At 40.7% G+C, this 22,208-nt stretch overlaps 2 protein-coding genes across 2 annotated transcripts; one reads left to right on the forward strand and one right to left on the reverse strand.

The window, feature by feature from the left end:
* Positions 1-2,213: 2,213 nt before the first annotated feature.
* SEC61B (SEC61 translocon subunit beta) lies at positions 2,214-14,814 on the reverse strand. The gene is made up of 4 exons (XM_036738121.1): positions 14,705-14,814; positions 14,411-14,508; positions 5,862-5,963; positions 2,214-2,538 (listed from the first exon to the last, which is right to left on the reverse strand). Exons 1-4 carry the CDS (start codon positions 14,705-14,707, stop codon positions 2,451-2,453), a joined length of 291 nt encoding a protein of 96 aa, XP_036594016.1. The 5' UTR covers positions 14,708-14,814; the 3' UTR covers positions 2,214-2,450.
* A 391-nt stretch (positions 14,815-15,205) lies between these two features.
* On the forward strand, positions 15,206-21,602 carry ALG2 (ALG2 alpha-1,3/1,6-mannosyltransferase). The gene is made up of 2 exons (XM_036738119.1): positions 15,206-15,637; positions 19,819-21,602. The coding sequence occupies exons 1-2, from the start codon at positions 15,296-15,298 to the stop codon at positions 20,719-20,721; spliced, it is 1,245 nt and encodes a 414-aa protein (XP_036594014.1). The 5' UTR covers positions 15,206-15,295; the 3' UTR covers positions 20,722-21,602.
* Positions 21,603-22,208: the final 606 nt, after the last annotated feature.

The raw sequence follows: 22,208 nt of genomic DNA on the forward strand, positions 1-22,208 counted from the left end.
TACACAATAGTGACTTAAAAGGTCAGATATGGAACTGCTGATATGAGAGTCATGAGTAAGGAGGTAGTACATGAAGGAATGACCAGTCCTTTGAAGGAAACAAAGAGAAAAGAATGGAAGAGACTGGGTGTTGAAGATCATCTAGTAGGGTTAGCGAAGGGGAGAAATATTTGTCAGAGAAGTAGGAGGACCAGCACAGTATTGTGTCACAGAGGGCAAGGGAAAAGACATTTTCAGGACAGAAATGGTTAATAACTATTAAGTGGGACTTTAGTGCATTGAAGACTCTCTAACACAGCTCTTGAAAAACTTTCTTCAACAGCTTTTGTGACAAAATCTAAACCAAAACATATTTTTCCCCCTTTCCAATACAGAGGAATCCAAGAGCAACACACTATTTTAAAAACTAACCTTAAATCTCTTAAGTTTTGTACCTTTTACACTGCTTTTCTAAAGGCATTGTTCCTGAAATTAGTTAATGTGAGGAGTTTGAAAGACATCTTAATTGAATAAAATAACTCAAATTACCTGGGAAAAAAGATGTTCTGAAAAATATCATAAAGATAGTAACTGTAGGAGTGATGCCTACTCAGGTTAATTGCCACATATAGGCTAGGACAGTTTTTTCCTTAAAAAAAAAAAATCCATCATTCAACAACTGTTTATAAAGCACTTACTATCTGGAAAGCACTTTACTGAATGCTAGAAATACAAAGACAAAAGTGAAACAACTCTGCCCTGGAGAGGCTTACACTCTAGCAGCAGAGACATCCTATCTACATGCAGACACATACAAAATGAAGACAGGACTAGCAGCCAGATGATCAGGAAGGGGTTCATGTATAAAGCAGCACTTGAGCTAAGTCTCGAAAGATAATAGGGATTCTAAGAGGAATAAGTGAGGAAAAAGTAGTTTCCAAGCACAGGAGGCTGCCAATGATAAGATATGGATAAAGGAGATAAAGTGTCATGTGCTCAGGAATAGTAAGGTGGCCATGATGTCTGAATGGCCAAGTATTTAGAGAAGAATAATGCGTAAAGGCTGGAAAGGTTGGAAGGGACAAGGTTCTGAAAGGATCTAAATGCCAAAAGAGTTTACATTGGATTCTCTTGGCAACAGTCAACAAAATTACATTTGAGACTTAATTGGTCAGAGGAGATAAAGCTTGAAACACTTCTGCATCTTCCTGGATGTATCAGTACTGCTATCCAGCACTGGAGGAATCGGGGGCTCCTCAGAGTCGACTCCTGCTTCTGTGCTGCCTCAGCGAATGCAGGGCAGTGGGACTACATTCAACTGCATCGCTGCTGTATCCCTTCTGGATAGCCTTACCACGCTATTGTAAAGTAAACCTCCTTGCATTACATATTAGGTGGTCTGTCTATAAGTGTCTCATTTCAATCCCAAACTTGAACCACTGGATGGGCCTTAGTGAGACTGGCCCAGAACACTATACCTTTATCAATAAAAGATTGTGCTGGAGTCTGATACTCAACTTAAAAAGGTTACAGTATACATGATAAACAACATTAAATTTTCAGTAATTTGCTTAAGCATGAATAGTAATTCAAGTATTTCCTATAGTTTTAGAGAAAGAATAAGTTTTGTAAGAGACTAATTTGTACTAAATTTTTTTAAACAATGATTTGCATTATGTAAGCACAAATCACTTCAGATACCAACATTTTAATATCACTAAGCCTGTGACAGAGCAGAGAAAAACAGGGAAAAATAACCATGCTGGATTCAGGGCAGATCGTACATCTTCTTGCCATTTAATGAATACCCCAAAATGTCCCCATTATCCAAGCAGAAATATGGAGAAAAGTTAGGAGCCCAGGCTATGGAATGGACTTCAACAGAGTACTAGTCTCCTTAGCAACAATAACCAAGTAAAAACACATTGATATGAAGTTAATGATCTCTGAATTATATTATCTCTGCTTTAGGAAACCTTATGAAAAGGTTAGCACAATCACCAAGGTCAAGTATATTCAAGTGAGTTTATGGAGGCAAAGGAAATTTTCAATATACCACAGAAAGTCTCAGTTCAATCCAAAAAACTTTTCCTGATACAACTATCCACTAAAGACAGTTATGGCTGAGATACACAAATGTATGTATTTTCAAATAATTTACAACATGTGAAATGATGTACAATAAATGAGTCAGTGCTATACTGGGAAGGAGAAAGCATGAGACAGCATAACACTTCCGTTTGCATTGCCATTTTATTATGCCTAACCTGCAAGTCTTTAAGCAGATGAAACCTGTGACAGATGGGCTTCAGAAACAGACTTGATACAAAGGAATTTCAAAAGTTCACTATAGACAAATTAAGTTCCTTATAAAACAGTAAGCTTTCCAAAAACTCTCTCCATGCACATAAAGTCCACCAAGCTTTTGGTCCAGAATACAATTGTTGACAGAAAGATGGATGCAGCTGAATCTATGAACGTGTGTACTTGCCCCAGATATGCAACATAAACACTGAAGCAATGAACAGCAGACTCATCACCAACACTGGAACAGGACCACTGAAATGAAAAAAGAAAAAAGGGATGATTACCTTTAGCAGTATTTTAAAAAATTATCAGTCACCCAGAAAAAACGTTTAAAAACTAGGAAAACATCAAACAACCCAAACTCTTTAAGTAAATGCAATTTTATATAATTACCAAACTAAAGTGCTATTTTGAGGTGACACCAACACAGTTCTAATTTATAAAATCAGAAGGAAATTAATCCAACAAATACTTCATTCCCAAATCATTTTTAGATGCAGAAATAGTATCACCACTACATCTTCTTAAAAGGCAAACCAACTGCTAGTATAAAATATGACAAGCATATAGCTAATAAAGTGCTAAAAAAATCACTTTGTAGGCAGTTATTTTAGATGCACAAGTTTTTATTTCACCACACACAGACACACATGCCATTTTTAACATAAAAATAAAGAATATGTATCATCAAGGCAGAATAATTAACAGGGGTAAAATATACAATGAATAACAATGAACTAAAAAAATAAATTTACAACATGGAATATGAAGTTCAAATACATTATAACCAACAGATTAGAAAAGGGGTGAAATATGATGATCTAAGGAGATGGCAAGCTGGAGGATTCACATGACACACTGCATAACGGGGCACATTTTACTATACATACACACATGGTCCTAGTTCTATCACCACGTTTGTTAAATTGTTAAATTATCTAACCCTAACCCCACCCTCACAGACACAAATTATTACCTTTTCAAACAGATATAACGAGACCTCAAAAAATAAATTCCTAGAATTCAAATCCGGCTTATTCAGAACATCTCACAATCCAAACTGCTATTCTCTGGAAACAAGATGGGAGGCAATTCTTTCATATCAATCAAGCCAATTTCAAATTTGTTTTTTAATTCTTGGCCATTTACCAAGGCTAACAGGATGTTAGATTACAGAGCTACAAGTGACCTTTGGGGTCATCTAGTTCAGCTCTCTCACTTTCCAGATGAAGAAACTTAAGGCCTGGAAAATCGAGGTGACATATGTAAGGCCACAAAGGTACCAAATGGTAGAGCTGTTATTCAAATTCAGCTTCTCTGATTCCAAATCCAGCATTCTTTCTACTGTTCCAGGCAAAACACTAAATCTCCAGGCTGGACAGGCTTTTGGAAGTTGTCTAGTCTCTCTGCTACCTGAAAGCATGAATCTTCTCTACAACACTAACAGGCAGAAATTCAGGCTCTGCTTAAGACCTTTAATGACTGGGGCTCATTTCCTCTCAAAGCAGCCCATTCCACTTTTGGATAGCTCCAACTATTAGGTTGTTTTTCTTTATACTGAGACAATCCGATTTCCTAAAGTTTTCTACCCAGTGGTCCCTAGAACTGGAGACCAAACAAACAAAAAAGCTAAACTCTCTTCTACTGACAATATCTGAAGACAGTAATGTTTTGCTGCTCCATCCCCAGGTTGCTTCTTCCCTTGCCTGAACATTCCCAATTCCCTCAACCATTCAAACTACAGCATGAACTCCAATCCCTTAACTATCCTGGTCACCCTGCTCTGGAAAAGCATGCATTAACTCGTCAGCATTTTTCCCTAAAATATGGCACTTCAACTGGACCTGAGACTCTAGACATGATCTGACTACGAGAACGTAGTTGGACAGTTACTTCCCTTCTTCTGACACTATGCTCCTGTTGATGTGGCTTAAGATATTTATTAGATTATTACAGCTGCTCGCTGGATTGCCTCAAATTGAGTCTGCAGATCACACATTTTTTCACAGAACTCATGTTCCAACATCTCCCACATGTATGTAGTTGACGTTTTGAACCAAAGTACAAGACTATGTATTTCTTGTTAAGTTTCATCTTATTACACCTGGCCAATCAAGTTCTTTTCTATCAACCAGCATATTGCGTCCCCCCCCATTGCCCTGCATTGCGTCATCTGTATATCTGCTAGGTTAGCCATCTATGTGTCCTTCCACATTACCAATAAGAACACTGAACAAAACAGAGGCATAACTGACTGCTGTGTCCCAACCATCCTGGAGAGTAAGCCAGAGATCACTGATTCCTAGACCCATCATCTCCTGTAGTACCTAATGAGGACTCCCCAACACAAAGAGACGCTTTGGTTTCACACTGGAGAGTACAGAGCATGCCAGATTCATTCTACAGATGCAGCATGAATGGCAGCAAAAGGTCTAAGCATTTACAAGGTAGTAAAGTCTCTACCGTACAACTAAACTCCCTCATTTTCTTACTATGTCAATGCATCTACTTTTGTATCTAAATGTATCTTCTGTACATGGAAGAAAGGCATAAGCAGTAGAATTCTAGCCTCAAGATTACTGGAGATATTTCAAACTCTGACATCCAATACTGTACTTTAAACTTGGAAACATGCTCACATCTACCTAGAGCTGTTATAAGCCCCTCCCACCTCCCCAACTCTGCCAGTAACCTAATTAATGACTTACTACTTCCATATCTCAATCAAATGCAGTTTTTGGCAACAGAACAAGAGAAAAGAAACTGAAGTTTGATAAAGTATTCTTCCAATTCTCTTCTAACCCATAAATTACCTCAAAATAGTTAAGACACAGTTCTATTCAATACACAAATTCAATAAACCTTTATTAAGTACCTACTATATGGAAAGCACTGTGCTAGGCACTGGAGAAGATAAAAAATTTAAATAAGACTTAGTCCTTGTCCTCAAAGAACTTAATAGTCCACTAGAGGGATGAGAAAGCAGCACAGATGGCTACAACACAATAAAATTATGTGACAATAATGGACATTGGGACAAGTATGGCCATTAGGAAATTCTAAAACAAAATGCTATGTGAGGGAAAGTTGTCACTAACCAGGAAATGCTTCCTAGGAGATGACAATTGAGTTTGGCTTTAAAGAATACACAGTGGACAGCTAGGTGGCACAGTGAGCACAGCACCGGCCCTGGAGTCAGGAGGACCTGAGTTCAAATGCAGCCTCAGACACCTGACATACTTACTGGCTGTGTGACCTTGGGTGAGTCACTGAACCCCAATTGCCCTGCCTTTCTCCTTCAAAAAAAACAAAAACAAAAACAAAAACACACAGGAAAATTCAACCAAAGCAGGCAGAGGAAACTGTGAGCAATGCTACTGAAGAGTTCAAGAACTGATCCCTAGTCATTCTAGGAACTGTTTCGTTACCTGGTATGACCAAAGTAATACTGGTCCACTGGACACAATCTACGTCTTACGTATTCACACTGTCAAGCTGAAGGCTATCAAAAGCAGTAAATGTAAGGAAGGTGGCACTTAGTTTATATTCACTATTTTTATGTTTCTTTGACTTACACTTTGAGCCCAGGGGAATCTTCAGTGTAGAACCTCCACATCCCCCCTGTGCCTGCTGAAGTAGTACGGCCTGCACTTCTTGTCCCACAGCTGGCATTTTTCCTATTAAAAAAAATTAAAATTTAGTTATATTTAATCCCCCCAAAATTTACAACATATTAGCAATATAGTGAAGGTAAGGTTCCACTTAATTTTTAAAGAATCAGTTCAAACAATGAATCAGGACAGTTGCGTCATAAAAATGAAAACATTTCTACCAAATAAATTTGCACATTCCCAATTAAAGTAACCCTAATTCTAAAGAAGGAGAGCTTAAGCTGCAAGAGAAATGATGTGGTCAAACTACATTTTAGGAAAATCACTTTGCTTCAAACTGAACAGACTGGGAAAGATGACCAAAACATGGTAAATGACCAATGTTGGAGGGCAAAGAAAAAAACAGGAAGGTGGAGCCAAAATGGCAGAAAAAAGGCAGCAACTCACCTAAGCTCTCCCCCAAACTCCTCCGAACACCTTCACATAATGCCATAAAACTATTTCTGGAGTGGCAGAAACCACAAAAAGATGGGGTGAAACGATTTCCCAGCCAAAGACAAATTAGAAGGTCGACAAGAAAGGTCTTTTGCACCTAGGTGAGAATGGAGCACAGTCCAGTGCAGACCACGCCAACACAGACTGGGCCCCAACAAACCAGGCACAGGCCTTTGGAGCCACTGAATCAGCAGCAGCAGTGGGAGGTAAAAGTGGTAAAGGGGTTGAACAACTCATCAGAAGGCGATTACAGGGGTCTCTCTTTGCTGGCACTAGGGGCAGGACTGTGGCTTTGCTCATACTCAGATGTGGCTTGCACTCCTGGATGGCAGTCCCAGGGCGAGGAGGAGCACTAGCACACCAGAGCTTGCAGCCACAGTGAAGCAGTGGAACAAAGACCCTCCTCACAGTTCCAGGACAGAAAAGAATGCCTGAGGTCATTCAGACTAGAGAACAGGCCAGAAGAGTAGTAAACACACCTTTCCTTAGATCATGCCATCTTGGAAGAACTGAAAACTTACAGGTCCCTAGAAGTATCTCTGAAAACAGCTGCACAAAACCTCTGAAGTTTGGGGACAGTGCGCCATGCACCCTGGAAGCAAAGCCCCACCTTAACCAAGAGTTAAACATCAAGAAATAGACTGGAAAAATTAGCCAACAGAAAAAAAAAATCTGACCATAGAAGGTTACTATGGTGACAAGGAAGATCGAAACATACACTCAGAAGACAACAAAGTCAAAACTCCTACATCCAAAAAAATATGAATTGGTCTCAAGCCATGAAGAGCTCAAAGAGCATTTTGAAAATCAAGCAAGAGAAGTAGAGGAAAAACTGGAAAGAGAAATGAGAGAGATGCAAGAAAATCATGAAAAATGAGTCAACATCTTGACAAAGACACAAAAAAATACTGAAGAAAATAACACCTTAAAAAACAAAATAGGCCAAATGGTAAGAGAGGTACAAAAATTTACTGAAGAAAAATACTCCTTAAAAAGGAGAATTGGGCAAATGAAAAAGGAGGTACAAAAGCTCACTGAAGAGAATAATTCCTTAAAAATTAGAATTTAGCAAACATAAGCTAATGACTTTATGAGAAATAAACAAACAATAAAACAAAACTAAAAGAATGAAAAAATAGAAGACAATGTGAAATATCTCACTGGAAAAACAACTGACCTGGAAAATAGATCCAGGAGATAATTTTAAAATTATTGGACTACCTGGAAGCCATGATCAAAAAAAGAGCCTAGACATCATCTTTCAAAAAATTATCAAGGAAAACTGCCCTGATATTCCAGAACCAGAGGGTAAAATAGAAATGGAAAGAATCCTCTGATCACCTCCTGAAAGAGATCCCAAAATGACAACTCCCTGGAATATTGTCGCCAAATTCCAGGGCTCCCAGGTCAAGGAAAAATATTGTAAGCAGCCAGAAAGAAACAATTCAAGTATCATTCTGCCACAGTCAGCATAACACAAGGTTTAGCAGCTTCTACATTAAGGAATGGGAGGGCTGGGAACAGGATATTCCAGAGGGCGAAGGAGCTAGGATTATAACCAAGAATCACCTACCCACCAAAACTGAGCATAATCCTTCAGAGGAAAAAATGGACATTCAGAGAAATAGAAGACATGCAGGATGAAAAGACCAGAGGTGAACAGAAAATCTGACTTTCAAATACAAGACTCAAGAGAAGCATAAAAAGGTAAACAGGAAAGGGAAATCATAAGAGACTTAAGGTTAAACAGTTTATATTCCTACATGGGAAGATGATACCTGTAACTCATAAAAACTTTCTCATTATTAGGGAAGTTAGAAGAAGTGTATATAGACAGAGGATACAAGTGTGAGTTGAATATGAAGGGATGATATCTAAAAAATTAAAATTAAAGGTGGGAAAGAGGAATGCACTGGAAGACAGGGAAAGGGAGAAGTGGAATGGGGCAAATTACCTCACATAAAGGAGGCAAAAAAAAACTTTTTGCAGTGGAGGGGAAGATGGGGGTAGGGTGGGAATGAGTTGGCTCAAAGAGGGAATAATATACACACTCAATTGGGCATAGAAATCTACCTTACCCTACAGGAAATTAGGAGAAGGAATAAGAGAAGGGGGGGGGGCGGCACAGTGACAGAAGGAAGGGCGGATTGAGAAAGGCAGTAGTCAGAAGCAAAACACTTGGGAGAGGGTGAAAGGAGAGAGAGAATAGAATAAATGGAGGGGGTGGGGGGAATAGGATGGAGGAAGATACAATTAGCAAAGATGACTGTAAAAAAAATTTTTTTGAAGCAAGTTTCTCTGATAAAGACCTCATTTCTCAAATATGTAGAGAAATGAGTCAAATTTATAAAGAGCCATTCCCCAACTGATAAATTATCAAAAGATATGAACAGTTTTCCAATGAAGTAATCAAAGCTATCTATAACCCTGTGAAAAAATGCTCTCACTACTGATTGGAGAAATGCAAATTAAAACACTTCTGAAGTACTACCTCATACCTATTAAATTGGCTAATAGGACAGAAAAGGAAAATGATAAGTGATGGAGAAGAAGTGGGAAAAATGAGACATTAATGCACTGTTGGTAGAGTTGTGAACTGATTCAACCATTCTGTAGAGCAATTTGGAACTATGCCCAGAGGGCTATAAAACCATGCATACCTTTTGACCTAGCAATACCACTATTAGATCTGTATCCAAAAAGAGATAAAAAAACAAAAAGAAAAGGACCTATATTTACAAAAATATTTATAGCAGCTCTTTTCTGGGAGCAAAGAATTGGAAATTAAGGGGATGCCCATCAACAGGGGAATGGCTGAACAAACTGTGGTTTGTGATTGTGATGGAATACTATCGTGAAATAAGAAATGAGCAGGATGCTCTCCGAAAAGCCTAGAAAGACTTACATGTACTGTGTACAAAGTAACATCAATATTGTAAGATAATCCACCGTAAATGACTTAGCTATTCTTAGCAATACAATGATCTAAGACAACTCTGAAGGACTTAGGATGAAAAATGCCATCCATCCCCAGAGAAAGAACTGATGGTGTCTGAATACAGATTGAAACATACTTTTTTCAACTTCATTTTTCTTGAGGGTTTTTTTTTGGTCTGTGTTTTCTATCAAAACTCGACTTATGCAGAAATGCTCTGCATGACTACACACATTTAACCTATATTAAACTGCTTGCCTTTTCAATGAGGGCAGTGAAAAGGAAGGGAGAGAATTTGAAATTCAAAGTTTTAAAAATTAATGTTAGAAACGGTTTTTACATGTAACTGGGGAAAAATAAAATACTAAATAAAAAAAGAACTATTAAAAAAAGAAAAGACAGGAACACTGATGCACTATTGGCGGAGGTGTGAACTGGTCTAGACATTCTGGAAAGCAATGTGGAACATAATTCCAAGTCACCAAATTATACATACCCAGTAATACAAATATGAGGGCTATACTTCAAACAGTCAAAGAGGAAAAGGATCTACATATGCAAAAATATTTAGACACTTTTTTTTGTAGCAGAAAAAAAATGGAAACTAAGGGAGCTGTCCATGAATCTGAGAATGGCTGAACAAATTATACGATATGATTCTAATGGGATATTATTTTCAGGAAATGAGGAAGGAAGTTTCAGAGAAACCTGGGAAGACTGGTATGAATTGATAAAGAACAAAGGGAACAGAACCATAACAATTTATATCACAACGTTGTAAAGACAATTCTGAAAGACTTAAGAACTCTGATCAACTAAAAGCTGATACTCTAAGTAATTTGGGAAAGCAAGGAATAGTTTACTTATCAGATTTGTGGAAAAGTAAAGAATTCATGACCCAACAAGAGATACAGAGCATTACAAAATGAAAAATGGATAATTTTGATTATGTCAAATTGAAATGTTTTTGTACAAAAAAAGCCAATGCAACAAGAATTAGGAGGGAAGCAGAAAATTGGGAGAAAATCTTTGCAACTAGTATCTCTGATAAAGGCCTCATCTCTAAAATATACAGGGAGCTGAGCCAAATATATAGGAATACAAGCCATTCCCCAATTGAGAAATGGTCAAAGGATATGAACAGGCAGTTTTCAGAGGAAGAAATTAAAGCTATCTACAGGCATATGAAAAAATGCTCTGGATCACTACTGATTAGAGAAATGCAAATCAAAATAACTCTTAGATACCACATCTCTCCTGTCAGATTGGCTAAAATTACAAAACAGGAAAATGATAAATGCTGGAAAGGATGTGGGGAAATTGGAACATTGTTGCATTGCTGGTGGAGTTGCGAGCTGATCCAGCCATTTTGGAGGGCGGTGTGGAACTATGCCCAAAGGGCTATAGATATGTTCATACCCTTTGACCCAGCAATACCACTTCTAGGGTTGTATCCCAAAGAAATCACACAAGCGGGAAAAGGACCCATATGTACAAGGATATTTATAGCAGCTCTTTTTGTGGTAGCCAAGAATTGGAAATCAAAGGGATGCCCATCAATTGGGGAATGGCTGAACAAGCTGTGGTATATGAAGGTGATGGAATACTATTGTGCCATAACAAATGGGGATGATGCAGACTTCGTAACAACCCAGAAAAACCTACACGATATAATGCTGAATGAGAGGAGCAGAGCCAGGAGAACGTTGTGCACAGCCACAGATATATGGATTCCGTGAGGACCAACCCTGACATACTGCGCTTTTCTCAGCAACCTAAGGGGCAAGGACAACTCCAGGGGACTCACGATGGAGAATGCTATCTTCATCCAGAGAAAGAACTGCGAAGTTTGAATACAGATCGAGGCGTACTACATGCTCGCCTTTTTTGCTTCTTTTTTTGTTTTTGGGTTTTTTTTTTGGTTCTGTTTCTTCTTTCTCATGATTCATTCCATTGGTCAAAATTCTTCTCCACGACTTGACTAGTGCATAAATTAATTCAATGCAAAGTTATACATGACAGTTATATGAGATTCCATGCCGTCTTGGGGAGGGAGGGGGGAGGGAGGGGAGAAAAACTGGAACTCAAAACCATGTAGAACCGTGTGTGGTAAACTAAAAATAAAGAAATTCAAAAAAAAAAAAAAGAACTCTGATCAACACAATGACTAACCATCATTCCAGAAGCCTGATGGTGAACCACATTAGCCACCTCCTCAGAGAGGTGAAAGACCCAAGATGCAGAGCACGCTATCATTTTTGGACATGGCCAACGTGATAATTTGTTTTAGGAGATCAATTAGAATGAATGCAATAGTCTAGGTGAGAGGTTATTAAGGTCTGGAGTAGAAGGGTGGCTCTGAGGTTAGGGGAACAAGGACAAACGTGAGACCATTGCGGAGGCCAAGCCCTCAACTATTACTACTGATTATTATGACTACTTGTAGCTTGTAACACAAAATTCAAATAATTTTCTATCATTTTCCAATTATTTTTACATATGTAGGCCTTGCAGACTATATTCAGCAAGACTAACTTTGAGAGGAAAAGGGCTATATTACACAAAATCTAACTATAAAGAAACCTGGATGAAAGTCACAAAAAAACACTCGTCACTGCTTTGGATTCACACCCCTGTATGTTCCACAACACCTAAAACATTGATAGGCCCAGAATAGGTTATTTGATTTAAAAAAAAAAATTAAGGCAGCCAGAATCTAAGGTTCTTAAATGACAACACTTTCGAAAACTCAATGGTAATCTTCAGAAATGAGACATGATTGCCTATTCACCCTTCCCTCCATTACTTCTCTAGATAAGATAAAATCAATCCAGTTTCTGAGCCAGGCATTGTGATTAAGTGCAAGGGATACAAAGAAAGGCTCACAAGACCTCTACCAGGCCCCACTGTGCCCTTCCCTAACTTCCAATTCTGAAATCCCCCTCCAATGACAACCCACCATTTCATCTCTCCGTTTGCCTCTCTCATTTCAAGCCTATTTCGTCTTCCCTGCAACCTCCCTTCCCCCCACACCTCCTTGTTCTCCCAGGCCATCAGCCTCATTGTCCTCCTTTCGAAAGTTTGGCCCTTCAGTTAACCAGTACAATTATTCACTGTCCTCCATTCCTGAAGTCTTCTCCCTCATCTTTTTCCATTGTTCCTTTTCTGACTATCCTCAGCCCAGAATCACCTCCACCACCTGTCTTCTTCACTAACTGAAAAGCTACTGAAAGGCACAAAATAATGCTGACTGAATCCATGAATATTATCCAAACTGGGCCCTCAAGGCTATGTCACAACTTTTATTCTTCCCAGATTAACTATCTTGTCCCAGCAACAGCTGTTCCAAACTCTCTTCCCTTTTACCAAGACCTAATACCTCCCCGCCCCAACTCTATTCAGATGACCTCACTTCCCACTTTACTCAGAAAATCAAGACCATCCATTGTAAGCATTACCTCAAAACCTTCACCCATCCTTGGTACCCAGTGTTTTTGTCTTCACCAACCATTCTACCTGTGCCCTCAATCACATCCCCTCTCTTCTAGAAGTGCTTCCTTTTACTCATTCCCTCCTCTCTCAGTCTTCCCTACCTTTATTAAATTAAAAAAAAAAAACCTTTACTTGGTCCCGATATTCTATCTTTTTTCCTTTCCACTGCCAAACATCTAGAAAAGCTTTCTACTTCCATTTCCCTGCCACGTCTTTACTTCTCAACTCTTTAAAATGTGGCTTCTGACCTCACCACACTAAGGAAACTCCTGAACCCAAGATTACTAGCCACCTTTTAACTTCTAAATCCAAAGACCTTTTCTTGATTTTATAGTCAGTGACACTCCTCCTCGATAGTCTCCCTTTCTTAATCCAGCCACCACATGCCTACCCAAGAAAATCTTTTTTTTTTTTTCAAGGGAAAAGACAAAGTTTATTAGGGATTCACCACAATGGGCTGTCTTAAGAAATTCCCCCCGCTTTGTAACGCCTGTTTCCACAAGCGGGCCAGATTCAACCTACTGCATTAGATTGAATCTGAGCCAGAAAATCTTTTTAAAACACAAGTTTGACCAGCGGTCAATGTGCTTCCTACAGCCACTAGTGTGATAAACGCCAATTTCCCAAGTCTGACATTTAAAGACTTCCAGACACTGGCTCTGTTTTACCTTTCTGGTCTTATTTTATGACTCCCCTTCATGCAAATTACACAACAGCAGAACCCGCCTAGTATCCCTAACGGGACATTCCCATCTTCCACATCTAAGCCCTACTTACTAAAAGCCCTCCCCACACCTGAAATCTCCTCTCCTCACCTCAGCCCCTCCACCCTCCTCTGGGAAGCCTTCCCTACTATTTCTCATCTCTGATTGGTGCTCCTTCCTTCCTCCAATTACCTTGTATTTATTAATCTTGGCACATGTTGTTTTGACTCACTTCCAGCCCCGAGTAAAACATAAGCTCCTTGAGGGTATTAATGGTTTCCTTTTCATCTGTCTTCCCTCGTGTCTAATACAGTCTCTGAAGAATGAGTCCTTATTAAATATTTGACGAATTGAACAGGGTCCAAATCAGGTCTCCTCCAGGTCCTTTCTCCAAGGAAGCACAATTCTAGCACCTTCACTCCATTGGTTACTTCCAATATATCTTGTCTGTGTCTCCCCATTAGACTATAAGCACACACACAGTGCCAAGGCACATAGTAGGACCTTAATAAATGTCGATTGACTTACAAGCTCACCGCCCCTCTTCTTTCATTCACACACCCAAATTCTTTACTTCGACAATCGTATATCCAGCACCGATTACGTACAACAACACATGATGAGCGCCTCAGCACCCTGTCTGGCACGTAGTAGGTGCTTAATATTGGTTGGTTGATTTCTAGAAAACGTGCGTCGTAGCACAGTGCGCAGTACATAGCAGAGCTTAATAAAGGCTTTCCCTACGAATCTCCCCATTTTAGGTTAACTAGGCCATAGCCCTTGACCTCACCGAGCTAACAATTAAGCACTGACCCCCGGGAAAACCTGTTTCAGCACCCACAGGCCTCAACGCAGGAGAGTCCTAGGCACCCGCACTCGCTCCTTACCTTTGCCTGACCGTGGATCCAGCGGCCCTGGCGGCCACAGCTTTGCTGGGAGATCGGCCCGAGGCGCCCACGTTGGTACCACTGGGAGTAGGGCCCGGCTGTGGACAGACATAAAGAGACCATCTGGTATCACGTACAGCAGCCCCAGCCCGGCACCACCGCCCGCCCCCCTGCCCCCCGCTCGGGGGATTCCACCCGGAGTCTTCTCAGCGGCCTGCCAGGCCCCTGTACCCCGCCAAGTGCCTGCGGCGACACCGAGGCCAACCAGAGTAGGGCCCGGGGAGTGAGTTATACCATCACTGCGGTTGAGGAGGCGGCAGACGCAGCTGCAGATCTTCCAGCCGCTCGGCCACTAGCCGTAACCAGAAGAGTCTGCCTCCGCTAGGCTTCTCAGTCGAGAGAGGAGGGGGCGGAGGGACAACCGCTTCCTGTGATGGTTTGGACTATGCCTGATTTAAAATAGGCAGAATCTTAAAAGAGAGCCAGAAGAGCTTAGCGTTCTCCCATCTCTTCTCCACGCTGAACAAGAAAAAGTATGTGAAAATTAGTTTCACCCTCTGACAAAAACAGACAGATAAAAAACCACGCACGAGGATTTCCGGCAATACGAGAGACACCCGAACTTTTAGCTAACGTGTCCAAATTCATTCAAGCCCCAAGGAGGGGCGGAGCCATTCGCACGGAGAAGATGGGTCCGAGAAAGCGGTCCAATGCCACGCCAGCACCAGCTCGGCTGTGGCTGGGACGGGTTGGGGTGGGGAAGAAAGGGCGGGGCTTGTCCTGGAGCCTGCGCCACAGCGGCCCCCGGGACCTTGGCTCCTCCTGGGTTTCCCGGAGAGGTCTGCGCAATCGCGAGCCCACGGGGACTTCAGGGTCCAGGCTGCGATGAGTCCTCGGGGGCCGGAGGCTCGCGGGCGCGGCCCGTCGGTGCTGTTCGTGCACCCGGACTTCGGCGTGGGCGGCGCGGAGCGGCTGGTGCTGGACGCGGCGTTGGCACTGCAGTCTCGCGGCTGCCGCGTCCAGGTGTGGACGGCGCACTATGACCCGGGCCACTGCTTCTCGGAGAGCCGCCAGCTGCAGGTCCACTGCGCCGGTGACTGGCTGCCTCGCAGCCTGGGCTGGGGCGGGCGCGGCGCGGCGCTGTGCGCTTACCTGCGTATGGTCTACCTGGCGCTCTACATCCTTCTGCTGAGCGGCGAGGAGATGGACGTGATCGTGTGCGACCAGGTGAGGGGGCCGGCGACGCCCCTTAGGGACGGCGCAGCCCGGCTCATTTTGTGCAAACTGAGGCCGGGAGAAGGGGAACGACTCGTTCAAAGTCAAGTCCAGTCATTAATGAAGCATTTGCTGCAAGTCCCACCCAAAAGCCCACTTTTCCTGATTCCCCTTGGTGATTCAATGGGTGGAACGCTGAGCCTGGAGGCAGCAAGACCTGAGTTCTAATTCGCCCTCCGCGTCTTGATAGCCTTGTGACCTCGGGACTAAAATGAGGCTAATAAGAACCCTTCCCTCCCAGAGTTCTAATGAGGATCATTCATTCCGTAAACATTTGTGCTAAGCACTGGGGATCCACCCGGAGTTAATGTTTGTAAGGCAATTACCGTAGTGACTTGGACGTGGAGGGAGCTTAATAAATGATTGTAGTGCCTTTTCACTTTTAATTATCTTTGCTTTATCCTTTGTATGGCCCTTTTGTGCGTGGTTTTCTCCGTATTAGACTGAGCTCCTTGAGAGCAGGGACTGATCTGTATTCCTTCCTTTGTATCCCTAGCTGTTAGCGCCCGCCCCTCCAAATCTTGCCTCCAGTGCCTTCCTTCTGAGATCAGTTTCCACCTCGGTATACATCATACACGTGCATGGTTGTTTGCATGTTGCCTCTCTCATGGGAATGTGAGTGAGCCCTTTGAGGGCAGGGATTCCCTCTAGCACAGCACAGTGCCCGACACAAAATAAGCATCCTATAAATGTTTGTAGACTTTTAGTGTTTATTGACTGCTGTGCTTAGCTAGATCACACAGGCAGGCAGTGTTGGATACTGAACTTGAACCCAGAGCCTTGACCTCTAAATCCCGTTCCCTTTGCTCCACAAGTTATGGAGGAGGAAGGAGCTTCAGTGAGGTTAGGGGGGTCAGGGCGGGCTACGTGTTTTAAAGAGCGCCAGAATTACGGATGAGACCAGAATTCCGGGCCCCAACTTTGCCACTTAATTTAATCGCTATGGATGACTTTGAGCAAGTCATTTCTTTCCTCTTCGTTTTCCTCAATTGTAAAAGGAGGAAATGGGGCTAGATGGTTTCTAAGACTCCTTCTAGCTCTGACATGATTCTATGATTGTCCCCAGACCTCACAATAAGTAACCGATAAAGTTGGAAACAGTGGATTATAAATGTTTTCACGAAAATTAAAGCCATTTGGCCCTCATTCGCTCTTTGAAGTATACCTTGCATATACTTTTATTACCATGCTTTTGCATTCAACCTGAATCATGTAATTCAACCCCTTCTATTTGCAGATGCGGAAATTGAAGCCAAAGGAGGTTATTGATACTCTTTTGCTAACAGAACTTTAGTATGCCTTTTTTTTAAAAGCAGGACTAAATTACCTAAAGTAGAAACTGCTAGATGACTTCAGAAGTATCCCTCAACTCCCTGCTGCAGTTTTCGTGGTAAAATAACAGTATTTCATGAAAATAAATGAATTGCAAGTAGTAATAACACCCTGCCCTCCTCACATTCTTGCCTTCTCACTTCCCTGGCTTCCATCAAAACTCAGCTCAAATCCCATCTTCCTGCATGAGGCTTTTGTGGTTCCTCCTACCATCTTCTCTCCCACCTTCTAATCACTCCTCCCCACCCCAAGTGCCTTCATTTTGAGATTACTTTCTATCTTGGTATATATTTTATGTGTATATAGTTGTTTACCTGTTTCTTTCATTAGAATGTAGTTCTTTGAGGTTTGGGACCATGTATTTGGGTACTTTTGTTTTTTGTTTTTCATAGTGTAGCACAGTACCTGGCACATAACAAGCATCTAATAAAAGCTTGTGGACTGACTGTGTCTTTCAACAAATTATTAAATCCCCTCTGGGCCTTGGTTTCCCCATCTGTAAAATGAGGAGAAATTGACTAGAGGACCATTTCCAAATCTTAAGTTTGTGAGCTCGATCCCACTTTAAAAATAATCTGTTATAAGGTGACAGATAAACTATTGGGAGTATATTTGCATTACAAAGTAATACTTAAGTTTTACCAAAATTTACTATTAAATAAAATACTTTGACCCTCTGTAACACTCATGTTACTAGCAGCTGCGGGGGGTGGGGGGGGGGCATAAGACCAACAACACCAGCACACAGGAGGGCTGCTAGCACAGGTTCTTTCTTCAGCTTTTCTGAAGGAAAGCAACTTAAAGGGTTTTACAGTCTCACTTTAACTAAACATACATATACCATTCACTTAGTTCAGAGGGAAAACATGTATAAACATATGTATATATCTATATATATGTATCTATATTTTATTCACTAGTTCAGCACTCTGAACTTCACACACACAGTCACCATTACAAGCAGTTATTACAAGCAGAAATTAGTACAAATCAACAGACAGGCTTCCAACTGTCAGACCAAAAGCAATACACATAGTCACCAGAGAGAGAAGCACCAACATATGGGTTTTTCAAAGCGGGGGATTGGGGGGCACCCCTTAATGGCTACCCAGAGTCTCATCTGGCTACATCACAGGAACACTCTTCCCATGAGTGAGCCCCAAAGCAAAATTCTAACCTCAGAGTATATATACACTTCTTCATGGTCAGAGGGCTTCACAGCCTTCCAGCTCTAACTTTCTACTCCACCCCCTCCTGGTCCACTCATTCAGTTAGCTCCTCCCACCACAAGCTCATGTAACTTAGACTTCCATGTGACTTAAGCAGGGTGCTTGCCTATTAATGAGTGGGAAAGATCTTTAAATCAAACAAAAATACATTAACAGTACTTACATACTCATGGTCATATCAGTTTGTTTCTCAGAATCTAAGAATTGGAAGATTCTTTAAAGATTTTTAACTGATCAGGAATTCCTTCTATAAGGTTTTGCTTTTAAGACTTCCAGTGTCAGATTATTTATTGTCCACAGGGGCAGCTCATTCTATATTTGGACAGCTCTTATATTTCTTGATGTTCTTCCTTGGTACTGAGCTGAATATTTTGCACCTGTTGTGTGCCTGATTCTTCCCTCTGGGGCTAAGTAGACCTTATACATGTTACAAAGGAATACCAGATTTTCATTCAGAAGGTGCAGGTCTGATTTTCTAGAGTATTGTATGAGCTTGGGCAAGTCAGACTCAGTTTCCTCATCTGAAAAGTGAGATTGGACTAGATGGTCTTTTCCTCCCAGGACTATACAAGTATTTGAAGATAGGTCTGGTCCCCTTGTTTCCTCTAGGCTGAATATACAGGGTTCCTTCAATGGATCTTTTTGTGTTGGAAAGAACAGGAATTTTAATCTCTCTAGGTTTGTTTTTTTTTTTTCTCACTAAAATGATGAGCTTGGACTAGGCAATGTTTATGATCTTTTTGTCTTTAAAGCACTGTGATTTTTCTAGAAAGGGATTCTGTAAAAGGTGAAGTTGTTTAAAATAGAAAATGAAAGCAGTATAACAGGCCCAGAGGACAAAAGGAGTCAAGACCATAAGCATTTATTAAGTACCTACTATGTGCCACTGTGCTAAGGGATAGATAGCACTTATCAGGTGATTTTTATTCAGTGTCGACATACAGTCTCACATTCCTTTCCTCCTTTCCAAACATATTTGTTTGGTTGTCTCAGGGTCTGAGGGTATTTACCACAGATAAGTTCATGCTTTTGTCTCCTAGTGGGAAACAGCATTGTTTGAGGGTGAGGAGGATCAATGCAATTATGCAAAATCTTAAGGATTTTTTTTATAGAAAAATTAAACCCAACATTAGTTAGATGTTTGCAGTGCATTTCTGTTGCTACAGGAAATTAGGTAAGGAATGATAAGATATTCTTTAGATTTATTTTTGTGAATTTGGGGTAAGTTTAGAAATTGGTCAACAATCTTATTGCCATTCTTACAACCTTGCATTCTACCCCCACTTGCCTCTGCCCTTTACTACTACCAGTGTCCTGGGCAGTTCAGTTATCCTCTCTTCCTTTTACTTTCATATTCTATAAAAAAGAGAGCCATGGAGAAGATGACTTTTAAGGTCCATTCTACCTCCACATTTATGATTCTGTATATGCAGGGGGAAGGGGCTATGAAAATCTAGAGGAAGCCTCGTCAAATTTCTGCTTTTAAGTATATACAACACAAAGTAGGCAGTTTTCTTGAAATAATGAACAAAAGTCATTTTCTTAACCAGTTTTCATTTCTGCTTTAATTAGGTGTCTGCTTGTATCCCAGTGTTTAGACTGGCCAGACATCGGAAGAAGATACTGTTTTACTGTCATTTTCCTGATTTACTTCTCACTCAGAGAAATTCTTTTCTTAAACGACTCTACCGAGCCCCCATTGATTGGGTGGAAGAGTATACCACTGGCATGGCAGACTGCATTGTGGTCAATAGCTCCTTCACAGCAAGTGTTTTTAAGAGCACCTTCAAATCTCTAGCACACATCAACCCAGATGTCCTCTACCCTTCTTTGAATGTCAGCAGCTTTGACACTGTGGTGCCTTCAGATCTCGATAACTTAATTCCCAAAGGAAAGAAGTTTGTTTTTGTTTCAATCAACAGATATGAAAGGAAGAAAAATCTGACTCTGGCTTTAGAAGCGTTACTTGAACTACGTGGGAGAGTAGATGTTCAAGATTGGGAAAAGATTCATCTAATAATGGCTGGCGGTTACGATGAGCGAGTCCTGGAAAATGTGGAGTATTATAAAGAACTGGAGAATACAGCCGGCCAGTTTGACCTTAGCCGCAATGTCACGTTCCTGAGGTCTCTTTCAGATACACAAAAGATCTCCCTTCTCCACAACTGTACTTGTGTGCTCTATACACCGAGCAACGAGCATTTCGGCATAGTCCCTCTTGAAGCCATGTACATGCAGCGTCCTGTCATTGCAGTGAATTCAGGTGGACCTCTGGAGTCGGTTGTAGATAACGTGACGGGGTTTTTATGTGAACCTGACCCGACGCAGTTTTCTAAAGCAATGGAAAAGTTTATCAGCAATCCTTCCTTAAAAGCTACCATGGGGTCAGCAGGAAGAGCCAGAGTGAAGGAAAAATTTTCACCAGAAGCTTTTACGGATCAGCTATACCAGTACGTAACTAAATTGACAGAATAATCATGTAGTTTTAAAACTTTTTCTGGAGACAGCCTGGTGGTACAGAGGTTTTAAGGACTGGATTTGAAGTCAGGCAGACCCAAGTTGGAATCCTGCCTTATCCAGTTACTGGTTGTGTGATCCTGAGCAACTCGTGTAACCTCTCACCCTCAGTTTCCTAATTTGTAAAATAGGGATAATAATATCACCTACCTCACAGGGTTCTTGAGGAGCAAATGAAATAACTCATGTAAAGCACTTTGCAAACCTTAAAATACCATGTGAATGGTTGTTATTAGATTACTGTTAGATTGACTAAACTAGTTGACTAGGTTTCTAGACTCAGTTGTACTTCCAAAAAAAAAATCACTGCACAGTTTATCTGGTACAGAGTAGATTCATCATATATTGAAAATAACAGACTTAGGTCTTATCCTCCTCCTCCTATAAACATTTTTTAAAAGGAGGAAAAAACATAGACCATATCATATTAGTACTGTCTTTAAAATATTAAGACATAAAACCTGAAAAAAAATTCATAACATTTTAATTCTGTTCTATCTAGATAAGTATCAGGGTTTGTATGCATTTAAGCTGTACAGTCATGTCACATGTATATTATGGTTTGACTGGAGAACTTGTTTTAATTTTCCTTAACTGTAATTAAACCAGTATGTAAGATTAAATCTTAAGTCATAAAATATCAGAACTAATATTTAATATTTCCACACTAAAAATACTTGGTCAGCTTTACATGGTCTGCCATACTTATGGGAAAATATGCATTTTTTTGGACAAGATTAATTATCACATTTTAAACTGATATTTTTTTGTGGTGTTTTTGCTTGCCGAAAGGTGGAAGCAAATATGTGTGAAGAAATAAATAAAATGATATTTGAGAAGCATTTTTATTTTTTTTTTAATTTTGGGCTGTGTTTTTCAGATTGCCACTAGGGGAAACATCTTAGTACCAAAGCTTGAAATCACTCAGTTTAAAAATCATAAAAGATATATTCACAGTATAGCCTGGAGTATTTCACATTTTTTAAAATATCTAACAAAACATATTAAAAGATGAAAATAAGTATACAATATTGCTCAATGAGACAGAAAAGGAAAATTAGGAAGGAAAGTTAGTTCTTGGTTAAAAAAAGAAGAATATTACTTCGTACCTACCATGTGCAAAGAACTTTAGGGGTGTGGGAGGCAGTGCTTCAGTGGATCCCTGGTCTCATCCATGGTGAGCACTTCTTCCAGTCTGTAGGTTACAACCCAGCCACAGCCATTCATCCTGGGTAATTCTTACCTGTGTTTTTCTGTAAATTGAGGATCCACCCAGCATGCTAGTGGCCTTCCTCTGGTTTTTTTTTCATTGCCAGCACAACACTTGGGTCGTCCACCTTTTGTTCAGTCTTGTCACCTGATCAGCTCACCTTTTCTAGTCCTGAGTGCCCTTGGTGTGACGTCCTTTATGCTGTTCATCAGACACGTGTTGTCACTCATGATAT

Source organism: Trichosurus vulpecula, chromosome 9 (genome assembly GCF_011100635.1).
Source record: "Trichosurus vulpecula isolate mTriVul1 chromosome 9, mTriVul1.pri, whole genome shotgun sequence".
NCBI lineage: Eukaryota > Metazoa > Chordata > Mammalia > Diprotodontia > Phalangeridae > Trichosurus > Trichosurus vulpecula.